This window comes from Blennius ocellaris, assembly GCF_963422515.1.
Source record: "Blennius ocellaris genome assembly, chromosome: 19".
Lineage (NCBI taxonomy): Eukaryota > Metazoa > Chordata > Actinopteri > Blenniiformes > Blenniidae > Blennius > Blennius ocellaris.
This window is the reverse complement of record NC_137668.1, coordinates 19,383,323-19,393,887: the sequence shown is the minus strand read 5'-3', so window position 1 is coordinate 19,393,887 and position 10,565 is coordinate 19,383,323. Positions and strand designations below refer to the sequence as shown.

General features: G+C 44.8%; 1 protein-coding gene across 2 annotated transcripts; it reads right to left on the bottom strand.

Annotated features, from left to right (window-relative positions):
- Positions 1-220: 220 nt before the first annotated feature.
- Positions 221-9,608, bottom strand: prpf4bb (pre-mRNA processing factor 4Bb). Of its 2 annotated transcripts, none has more exons than XM_080514910.1 (16): positions 9,533-9,608; positions 8,601-8,679; positions 6,667-7,802; positions 6,166-6,333; positions 5,823-5,981; positions 5,472-5,553; positions 5,160-5,355; positions 4,131-4,204; positions 3,923-4,013; positions 2,852-2,999; positions 2,612-2,749; positions 2,365-2,518; positions 2,166-2,280; positions 1,930-2,081; positions 1,720-1,806; positions 221-1,503 (listed from the first exon to the last, which is right to left on the bottom strand). In XM_080514910.1, the coding sequence occupies exons 1-16, from the start codon at positions 9,589-9,591 to the stop codon at positions 1,300-1,302; spliced, it is 3,042 nt and encodes a 1,013-aa protein (XP_080371036.1). In that variant the 5' UTR covers positions 9,592-9,608; the 3' UTR covers positions 221-1,299. The 2 variants fall into 2 exon arrangements, with proteins under 2 accessions (XP_080371036.1, XP_080371037.1); XM_080514911.1 differs by having other exon boundaries at positions 6,667-7,799.
- Positions 9,609-10,565: the final 957 nt, after the last annotated feature.

The window sequence follows — 10,565 nt, the reverse complement described above, 5'->3', positions numbered from 1 at the left end:
TATACAGAGAGAGAGAAATGCATTAACAGTTTACTTCGTAGTCAGTCATATATTACATTGCTTAATCCAATATTGAGATTATTATCAAGGGTCCCTGTGCTGAAAGCTGATAGATATTAAGATGTACAGTTGCATCATCACATCCAAATGAAGAAAGGGTGTTTGGTATATATTAGGAAACATTTTATTACTAAAAAAGTAATCTTATACTGAAGGTGCTCTTTCAGCGACGTTTCCACAACTATTCTTTATTGAAATCACAAGATTATTTTTTTTAACCACTTAATGGAAAGAAAGAATCAAATCATACATGAAATGACAGTAACTATGGTCTATATACAACAATGAGGAGGAAGGAGGGAGAGGGGGGGGTCACAGGTGGGGAATTTGAGAGGACAGCATTGTTTAGGGGTTGAACACAGGAGGCTCCTACAGGAGGCACTTAAATGTTAGAGCCTTCAGAGCCAGGACTGAGCTGGAGTGTGTGTGTGTGTGTATGTGTGTGTGTGTGTGTGTGGTTGGGGGGGGGGACCTGCGACGGAAAACAGTGGCTACCTGTTGTGAAAAAAGGAGTACAAAGGAGTACATATGATGCATCTATTCCTTTGGCTCAGACCAGAGGAGCCTGAGGATGTCTTTTAGTGGGGGGAGGGAGGGGGAGGGAAGGGGTGGGTGGGTGGGTGGGTTGCCGTCACGTGTGGGACACTGATGCACAAACAGAGCGCTTACACAGGGCTGCACCACAGGAATCTAGAGCACAAAGGGTGCACAATCAAAAGCATGCATCGCCCCACAATGAGCAATGTGAATTTTAAAAAAACAAACAAAAAATAAAAGCAAAAACAAAAAGAGGGAGGATGTAATTACACATCTGCATCTACAACCTAATTCAACCGTCTGCTGCATAAGATCATTAATGCGAGAGACATACAGTATTTACAGGAATTATATTTTTCTTTTTAAACATGTCGCCCAATGCCAGTTAAATTAAAATAAAACAATTGAATGTCTTTATCTGCATTGTGGGGGAGGGACGGGGACTCGGATGGGGACGGGGGTGCAAGTTTACAATGATAATTGCAAAAGTTAACTTCTTTAAGAATGGCTACCATTTTGATGATCTATTTACAATAAAACACAAATGTGTATCCAAAAAACAAACTCATGTCGAGGAAGAACAAAACTTAGGTGACATTCTGATCAGAAGTCTGTAGGCGGGCGGCCTCGCTGCAGAGTTCCTGTCAGAGCTGGGTCAGTGGTTGGTTCGTCTGTCCGGCTCTAGTTGTGTGTGTGTGTGGGTCAGATCTTCTCCTGGATGAATGGGTGCTGCAGAGCCTGGTTGATGCTGATGCGTTTGGCCGGGTCCAGCATCAATGTGCTGTCCAGCAGGTCCTTCAGCTGCATCACCTTCTTCCTCTGGTCCTCGGGCAGGCGCTGGCATCCGATCATGTCCGTCAGCAGGTCTTTGGTGGGGTTGATGGTGCTCATCACCGTCACCTTCTCCTGATGGGGCAGAGAAGTGAAGAAACGATGCAAACCGAAGCCAACAAAGTCGCCGTCACCATGACGCATGAGGAAGTACATCAGTATCACTGCACTTATCGTTGTCCAGAGAACTGAGAAACGATAAACATTTGAATATAATGTAAACATGCCCGACACGTCAGCAGCTTCCCTCTGGTCTTATACTTATATGCAAATAAGAAACGGAGACCTTACCCTTTCCGTCACTTTGTCGACTTCAATGTACAGGAAGTTGAGGTTCTGATCGAAGTGCTGGTCTTTGAACAAGCCTTTGCGGATCATCTGAGAGGAAGAGTGCACAACATTGCATCAGTCGTTGCTTCTTTAGCGCGGCAACACGTCTCACTGCAACTCGGAGAAGGAAACAATCACTCAAGGAGCTGAAGCTGCATGATGCAATGTTACCTTGTTGGGCATCTTGCCCTTGAGGTCCATAGCGAGCTTGATCATGTGATTGTTGGAAGATCCGGGAAAGAGGATTTTGCCGGTGTAAAGCTCGTGCAGAGTGCAGCCCACCGACCACATGTCGATGCCGTAGTCATATGGCTTCCCTATGACTGAAGAACGGATTGTGAGTCCACTGTCAAAAACAAAAACCGATTCAAAAAGGTGAAAGCTCGTATTAAAGTAGCACGCCTTACTGATTTCTGGAGCCCTGTAAAACCTGCTGACCAGGTACGGCGTGATGTCGTTGTCGGCGACGTGCGACGCAGAACCAAAGTCGCACAGCTTCAGGATAGTTTTCGACTCGTTCACCTGATGACGCGGAAGGGAAGACGTCACACAAAGGGTCCGCCACTCTCTCGTCACCTGGATTTAAGTGCTGCGTTTTGTTCCTACCAGGATGTTGTCCGGCTTGATGTCAGCGTGGAGGATGTTGCACCGTTTGAGCAGCTTGAGGGCCAAGAAGAGCTGCTGGCTGTAGGAGCGCACGGCTTTGATATGGAGCCCAACGTCTTTACCGTATTTCTTCAGCACCTCTCGCAGATTCATACTATGGAGATTTTTATTTATTTTTTTTAAATGAGTAAGTGTTTCCAGCAGGAAAAATAGATGGTGAAACAGATGCGGCGCCTTCTGTCAATACCTGAGAGGCTCAAACACCAGACACAGATGCTGCTTGTGGTAGAAGTGTCTGAAGAGTCGAAGGCAGTGGAACTTGTCGTCGGGATCGGCGTCATTCAGCTTCTTGAGGAATTCCAACTCCTTCAGTCCCGTCTTCTGCCTGTTCACGAGAAACAGCCAGCACACATGCCGCTCGTCATTGCCTGGGTGTTAGAAGTTGGCGTTCAGGCGGCTGCAGTGACTGTGAAATGGAGAGACTCACATGAGCTCGTTGTTTCGGATGATCTTGACTGCCACCTCCTGGCCGGCCCGGGCAGTGTCTCTGGCTCTGATCACGTTGCTGAAGACGCCCTGGCCCGTGTAACCGTACACATCGTAGCGCTTGTCCAGCGTCTCCCCGATGTTCACCCCTGAATAACACAAATCAGACTTGGAGATTGGCGTTTCTCCAATTGTATCATTGACACATGCAGGAGATTTATTTAAGATTAGTGTGACAGTCAAGCAGTGGTGGAGTCGTCGCTTGTATCTGACAGAGAACGAACCTGCTCTAATCTAATTATTTTGAGGGATTTCTAAGATCTTGGAGATAGTAATATTCTTTGCAGTTCTGTCTATTTTCATGTCTCATGTCCTGTGCCATATACTTTTATTTGGAATTGTGTAAGAATTCAGCATATGAATCCTTCAGTATAAAAAAGGTATTAACAGTTCAAAACCTGCACGAGGGATGTCGACCTAACTCAGTGAAATCACTGCAAACTGAACCAGATCAACTGGACTAACCAGCCATGTTTAGTGAACAGCGAGAACTGATGAAGCTACTTGGATGAAGTCAAGATGTCGACGTGATCCAAGTGCACCTCCCCCAATTCAATCTGCAGTGAGCCACCTCGCCACAGTTCTTTTTCTGCTTGATTTTAGCGACACAGGACAAAACCAAAAAGCACATTTTACGCATAAATAATATATTTCAGGTTCTCTATGTACTTAACTCGGGGCTTTTATACATGAGACATAAAACTCAGAATACTTCTCATGTAGACTCACACACAGCTCTCCATATTGCAATATAGGAAAAAAAAGGAGTAAATATTTTTCAGGGTTTTTTGTTGTTGGTTAATGTCATTTAAAATACACATAAATACAGATTAGAAAATGAGGGGGAAGAAGTTGATAAACAGTCAATTCTACTCTCCTTGGGTTAAAATCAGATTCGTCAGATTCGTCGTCAACCATTTAATGAAGGGAACGATCCTATGATGTATTCTCAAAACAAACTATCATTTCAAACACTATCATTTTGACCCATCTTTCCTGTTGGTTTACTCACTGTAGTAACCCTCAGCATCAGTCCAGTTGTCCCTGAGGTTGGGATTCTCCTTGAAGTCCTTTCCTACACCTGCTGCTCTCATCCTGGCATTCTGCAGAAATGCACAGCAGCAGGTCACGTTGAGCAACGTATCACACTCCACAGAAGTCTGTAGATTTAGTGATAAAATGCAGAGAAAAGCTGCCGAGAGCCGATTTCCAATACTTACATCAAAGTCCGCAGCAAACATGTCATCTGACTCTATAAACATGTCGGGAGCTGAAGGCTTCTTTGGATTGGCTCCTGAAACAAAGAACAATAATGCCAAGAGGAAGGAAAAATAAAAGATACATATTAGATGAGTGAAATGAGTTTCTGCTTGGGCAGGATGTTGCAAAACATTATATCTGGAACATGTGTTTGATTCACATACTCTGCAGAGATCAAAACATGCTGCAGGTGGCAGAGACACTCAGGCTTTGGATAACAAGCCAGCAACTGAATGAACACATGACAGAAAGAAAGAAAATTAAAGCCTCTGCATGACAAAACTCTGCATTTATCACACAGGTCAAGCCGCTGAGTATTGGTTTGGTCTTTTATTAATTTGTGGGCTTCGGTTTGTGTTCACGGGGAAATTGTCAATGTAAATTGCAGGTAACTTTAAAGTTTGAATTTAGAGTGGATAAATGGAACCAAACAGAATCAAACCAGATAAATTATGTTCCGCTACTGATTATTGCTGTTCCCGAGAAAGCTTCAAACTTCACTTTCTGCTCTCCTTCAGTCGTCACTTAGCAGAAGTATCGTTTACAAAGATTTCAAAAGCTTAAGTGATGGTGAAATTCGCAGGGGAATAAAGCTGAACACACTGTGGTTACTTAGCCTCAGTCTGTTACAAATACCCAACATGATGCTACAGTAAAGAAACTGCTTGGTGTAACAACTGACCATTTAATTTAACGGATCAAGCAAATGTACATCGTGTTCTTTTGTTCATTGAGTGACTACACTCATGAATACAACATACTAAATAAAAACCGAATTTTACAGAAACTACAAACTTTTTTTTGGCGGTGGTGTGAAGATGCTGAATCGGGTTCACTGACCAAGAACAACAAAACAGCTTTGTGACTGATGAAAATATTATTCAATAGGCTGCAGCAACTGCGCTTTCAAATTGAGTACACACGGCGGTGTCGTTCATTCAGTTGTCCTTGTACACCAACACTGGGGGCAGCACTGAGCAGGACATTACCGTCTTTCTCCTGTGCGATGAGGTTGTGCTTGGCTTTGATGTTGGCCTCGAAGGTGTTGAGGTTCTCGCGTTCGTACTCCTTCACGTCTGCGGCTACTCGCTCCAGGATGTCGTCGGGCGAGGGCGAACGGCTTCGCGTGCTGCTCTGGGGGCTGTTGGGCTCGGACATCATGTTGGTGTCGTCGTTCACGTATTTCTGCGTGGCGGAGACGGACAATGTTTGTGAGGGGGGGGGGGGGGGGGACAATAAACAAAGTCAGACTGCAGTGTCAGTCATCACGCAGGCTGGAATCGCTGGGAATGTGAGCAGACCTGGACAATGGCCTTCCGCTGCTGGCGGCGCTGCTCAATGACTGCTTCTTCATCAATCTCCTCTCCCTCAAAGTCATCCAACCTGCAGAGGTTTCAAGTAGCAAGCGACACCAATCAGCACTGAACAGATAAGCAATAACTCATGTGAAATTAGATTCTGAGATATTCAAAGATATTCTGAACACAAACAATAAAACTGAAAATGAGACATTACATGTACGAGAGCTATTTATATGCATTTCAATTTAAATGATGAATTCTAGCACGTGAAACGCAGTGGTTATGAACAAGACATTGTCAAAAGGGCCATTGTGTGTAAATGCAGGAGATCAAATCTCTTCTTTGACTTACACGTCATCCCCTGAAGATTCCTGGTCAGCTTTCATGCCCTCGGAGAGGCTGCCCTTGAACTTATCCTCATCTCTGCTGCGCCGCCTCCTTCTCCCCCGGTCGCGGGACATCGAGCGGCGGTACTGTCGCAGTCGGCCGTAGCGGTCTCTTTCCGGAGACCTGCAATACAAACACCGGAGAGAAACCAAACACGATATTAAGAATCCATAAAGTCAAATAAACTAAATGATACTAAAAGTTCCAGAGAGAGACAGAATGTGGATCATAACTTCTTTGATTTAAAGGTTTTGGTGCCACAGAGACAAATCGTGTCTGGAGTGATGAAAAAGTGAGCTGCCTTCACCTGCGTCTCAGAGGAGACCTGCTCCGTCTACGGGGAGAAGAGCGGGACCGTCGCCGTGGTGACAGGGACCTCCGTCTTAGAGGAGACCGACTCATCCTGCGGCGAGAAGCAGGCCGGGGGCTGGTGTCTCGTGATCTGCCTAGTCCGAGATCGACCCGAGGACGTTTTCTGTTGAAACACCACAAGAGGCATTTTATCATTCTGATCGATGTTTCTCTTCAATGGTTTCATTATGTATTATTACAAGCTTTTTTTTGTCTCTTTGGTGTAGCACATCCAAAAATAATTCAGGGTAGTAATGAAGATATAGACAATGAACTCTTCTACAGATTAAACACTCCAAAAAAATCTAAGTAAATGTTCAAACAAATTAGTCAAACATGAGTGAAGTTGGCAATTATTCTCATCAACTTGATCAATTTGTATCAATAAAGAATTATATTATCACGGCTTATTTCACAGCAGTAGTTCTATCTTTGATCGTTGTCAGAGTGACGGTACCTCAGCGGTGAGTCCTGCCTGTCGAGTTCCCTCCTCCTGGGGTCGGGTGAGCGGCTGCGGATTCTCCTGGGGGAGGGCCTGGCTCTGGAAGGAGAGTGGCTCTGCTTGGCGATCCTGTCCGGGGCGCTGGCCGACGGGTGGCGGGTATCTCTGTGTCGAGGTGAAGCACTCCGTCTCCTCGGGGGGCTATGAGCCACTCTCCTGTGTGGGGAGCGGTTCTCTTTTCCTGAAGAGGCGTCTTTCGAAGGGGACTTGGTCGGCCGCTTATCGCGGTCAGCTTCTGAGCGGCTGGGCCGCTCTCGTCCCGGTGACCTGGACCGTCTGCTTGCCCGCTCCTGGTTTGGTCTGTCGTCTCGTTGCGGAGAGGAACGTTTATCCGGGCGGCTGCCTCTCTGCTCGGCTCTGGGCGGAGAGTTGGACTTCTTCCTCTCCTTCGCCTTTTCAGTGCTGTCTGAACGCTTTCTGTCCTTCGACCTGCTCCTGCCGCGGCCTTTGTCCTTATCCTTAACACTTGAGTCCTTGGTGCTTTTGGTCACCTTGTCCTGTTTGGACTCCTTAGCAGGCTTTTCTGGAGACTTACTCCTACTACGACGTTTGGAGCTGGATTTACTGCCTTCTGTTGAGTCCCGTCTAGATTTCCCACTTTTGCCCCCTCTGGGGGAAATGGGTTTACCTGAGCTGCCCCTTTGACGCTGCTCTCCATTTCTGAACCTTGCCTCTGCGTCCTCTTCAGACCCGGAGTTATACCCCTGCAGGATCAAACCCATGCCGGACTGAACCTTGCCCTCCATCAACTGGCTGTCCAGCTCAGCTTTGATCATGGCTCTCTGCTTCTCCAAATCCTCCAGCAAGGCTCGGTCGTCCAGGCTGGGATTTCCAGAGGAGGGAGAGGACTCCACCTTTCTGTGGGTGGAGGAGCCCAAGAGGGCAGCACCGGAGGGGGAGGAGGCCTCTTTGCGTTTGTGTTTCCTATGTTTGTGACGATGCTTGCGTTTGCGGTCCTTGTCCTCGTCGGAGGCATGTTTGTGCTTTTTATGCTTACTGCGGTGTTTGTGTTTTTTCCTCTTGTGTTTCCCGCTGCTGCCGTGATGCTTGGGCCCCTCTTCGACCTTCTCACCGTTAGTTTCAGCCTCCTCCTTGAATGCAAACAAAAACAATATTTTAGTTTACAGATGTCGCACTATAATACATGCTTTGAATAAAAGTGTTCAAATCTCTATGTCAATTGGGGCTGAGCAACAATGAATTTGAACTGCGTGAACTCTGTCTTCATAGACTAATACAAGTCAATGCATGCAACTACAGAGATATCGTCTTTTGTATAAGTGTCTTAACGGTTATTGAACAATGAGGGGGTTGGACAAACATGCGACCACACAAACCTGAGACAAATTTGAGACTGTCAAAAATGCACAACCTCGTCTCACTATTCCACACAGTGTGACTGTGCTACAATCCACAGCAGGTAATAACCAATAGAATAGCAGCCAAAAAAGATGTGAAGATCAAAACAACTCCTGCACCAGAATAATTTCTAATGAGTTCAAATGTTAGAACACGGCAACAAACTATGTGGTACATTTCTTTCGCATAAAAATGCTACAAGTACAACTGTCCTCACGATGAGCTTAATTAATTAATTAATTTCCTGAATCAACAGTGACGTACATTAATTACAAAAAGGATCGAGAAAATTTCAGTATTGTATGGAGCAGCTAATAAACTTATAAGACTGCCAAAATCCACACAATCTGTACAGGTCTTTCCCAGGTGTTATAAATGGCCAGAATATCAAAAGTGGCATCTCTCATTCCTATTTTTGCTAATGGAAGCAATAGTATCACTTTGCAAAGACTAAACATTATTGTCAGTATCATACGAGACCAACAACACAAAGCATCATTTGATTCAACGTCCAGCATCGGAACACTCACCTCTTCCTCCTCTTCTTCCTCAGACACGTCTCCACTGTCCTCGTTCCCACTTCTTTCATGGCTTTCCAGATCTTCCTTCCTGTTCAATAGAGAACATTGAGAGTTGCATCAACAACTTTGTACATGAGCTCTCCCACAGGTTGCTTCATGTAATTTAGTTGGAGGACAGAAACAATCTTCCAAAACATACAATAATTCTGATATGAATTCAATTAACTTTCAAGTGTCTTCTCACAGTTACTCTGTAACTTATGGTAGCTTTTAAGATAACATCACTCCAAAGGGAACAGTTTAAAGAATAGTTAATTCCAGAATACTGTACAGAGTTAAGCAGTTGTTATCACTGCACACTTTAATTGAAGCTTAAAGTGAACATAATGAGAAAGACAGCACGTCAAATCGCATTAGGCTGCTCATTGTTACGTAATGTGCTCGATTTAACCAGCAACCAACTACACACAGAAGAGTAAGAATATAGAGGGACGGTGAGTTGAGGAACGAGAAGACTCTCTTCGTCCTGGTGTGAACTTGTCGTCTCTCGCCGCCAATATGAGCTTTCGCACATTAGCTCGTTATGCTAACCGTCTTTAGCAAACTTCCAGCTAGCAGGATCAGGTAGCTTCTGAGTGTGCCAACTTTCCTCACTGAGCCACTACAAGCAGCCAGACATAGAGTCCATATCCCCGCGGTGCAGCGTGTGACCTCTGCTAGAGGAAATACAACAGTATATACGGATCTGTCTTTGGTAAAAGTTTAGCTTAGCTAGAGCAGCTTAGCCTGTTAGCAAGCCGCTGGCATGCATTTTAGCTACAACGTAAGACCTTCGCTGTGTAATCCTCTCCCTCGTAAGCGTGCTCCCTTCTTTAATCCGGACCGTGCGAGGACTCGCAGCTCACCGAGACTGACCCTCCCGCTTTGATAATGTAACTTACACGTGTTCGTTGCCATTATTCATTCTCCTGGACGTGATGTCCATCTCAACGTCCGCCATTTTCCTAGACTGAGGGACAAGCTCTTCTTCTGTTTTCATGACAACGGCAGCGCGAGCGCATTAAAACACTGACTCTTCCCCCTAATGGACAGACGGCGTATTGCAACCGAAGTGTACTGTGCTGCAGTTTGTTTTTTTTCCCACCAGAGAGCAGATTTGTGCTACTGACTTCATGACGACCATACCATACCAGCACAAAATATACACACAGGCACACTTCCTGTTGTCATATTGTGGAAACTTAAAAGCAAAAAAATGGATTTGCATAAACCTATTGAGCCATATCTCACTCGATCTGCAGGCCGCATAATGTAGATGCTCCGTTTATGCATAGTTATGTTAACAACACCAGCAAAACACAAACGAATACATGCCTTTGATGTGCTGCCAATTTATTAAATGTTGCTTGAGTTAGGTGTTAGAACATGCATAAAGAAGATCTTTGTGAGCAACAAAGTTATAAGTTTCCTAATTTATACAATTCGCCATACATCTGCTTGTTATCAGTCCTGACTAAGCTGTATGTCAAGGCTTTGGGAGTACTAATATCACAGCAGATGATCTCCTCCTCCCACATCAAGCTTGAAAACACAATCCCTTAGTTTTTGGCTTTTGACAATATTATTCCCCATTGGTCTAGTTCAAGTTTGCAACCCACAGGTTTGGAGCCACATGTCCCTGAAGCCATACACGTCTTTTGTAAATAAATGTTTTAATCTTAATGTTTTTCTCATCTCTTATCTGGTGAAAAAGTGACTCTTAAACAAAAGTTTGTCAACCAAATGATGCATGACATTGTGACATGTCACCAAACACAAAAATGCAATGATAAAAGTGCCAAACAGCGAGAATTATTAAAACAGCTGAATGTCACCGCAGCAAAGATTTATACTATTTAGGTTTATAAGCTGTAATATCTTTATTTTGGAAGTTAAAAATGTTCCAGGCAAATCTATTTGGTGGAAAGTTGGATA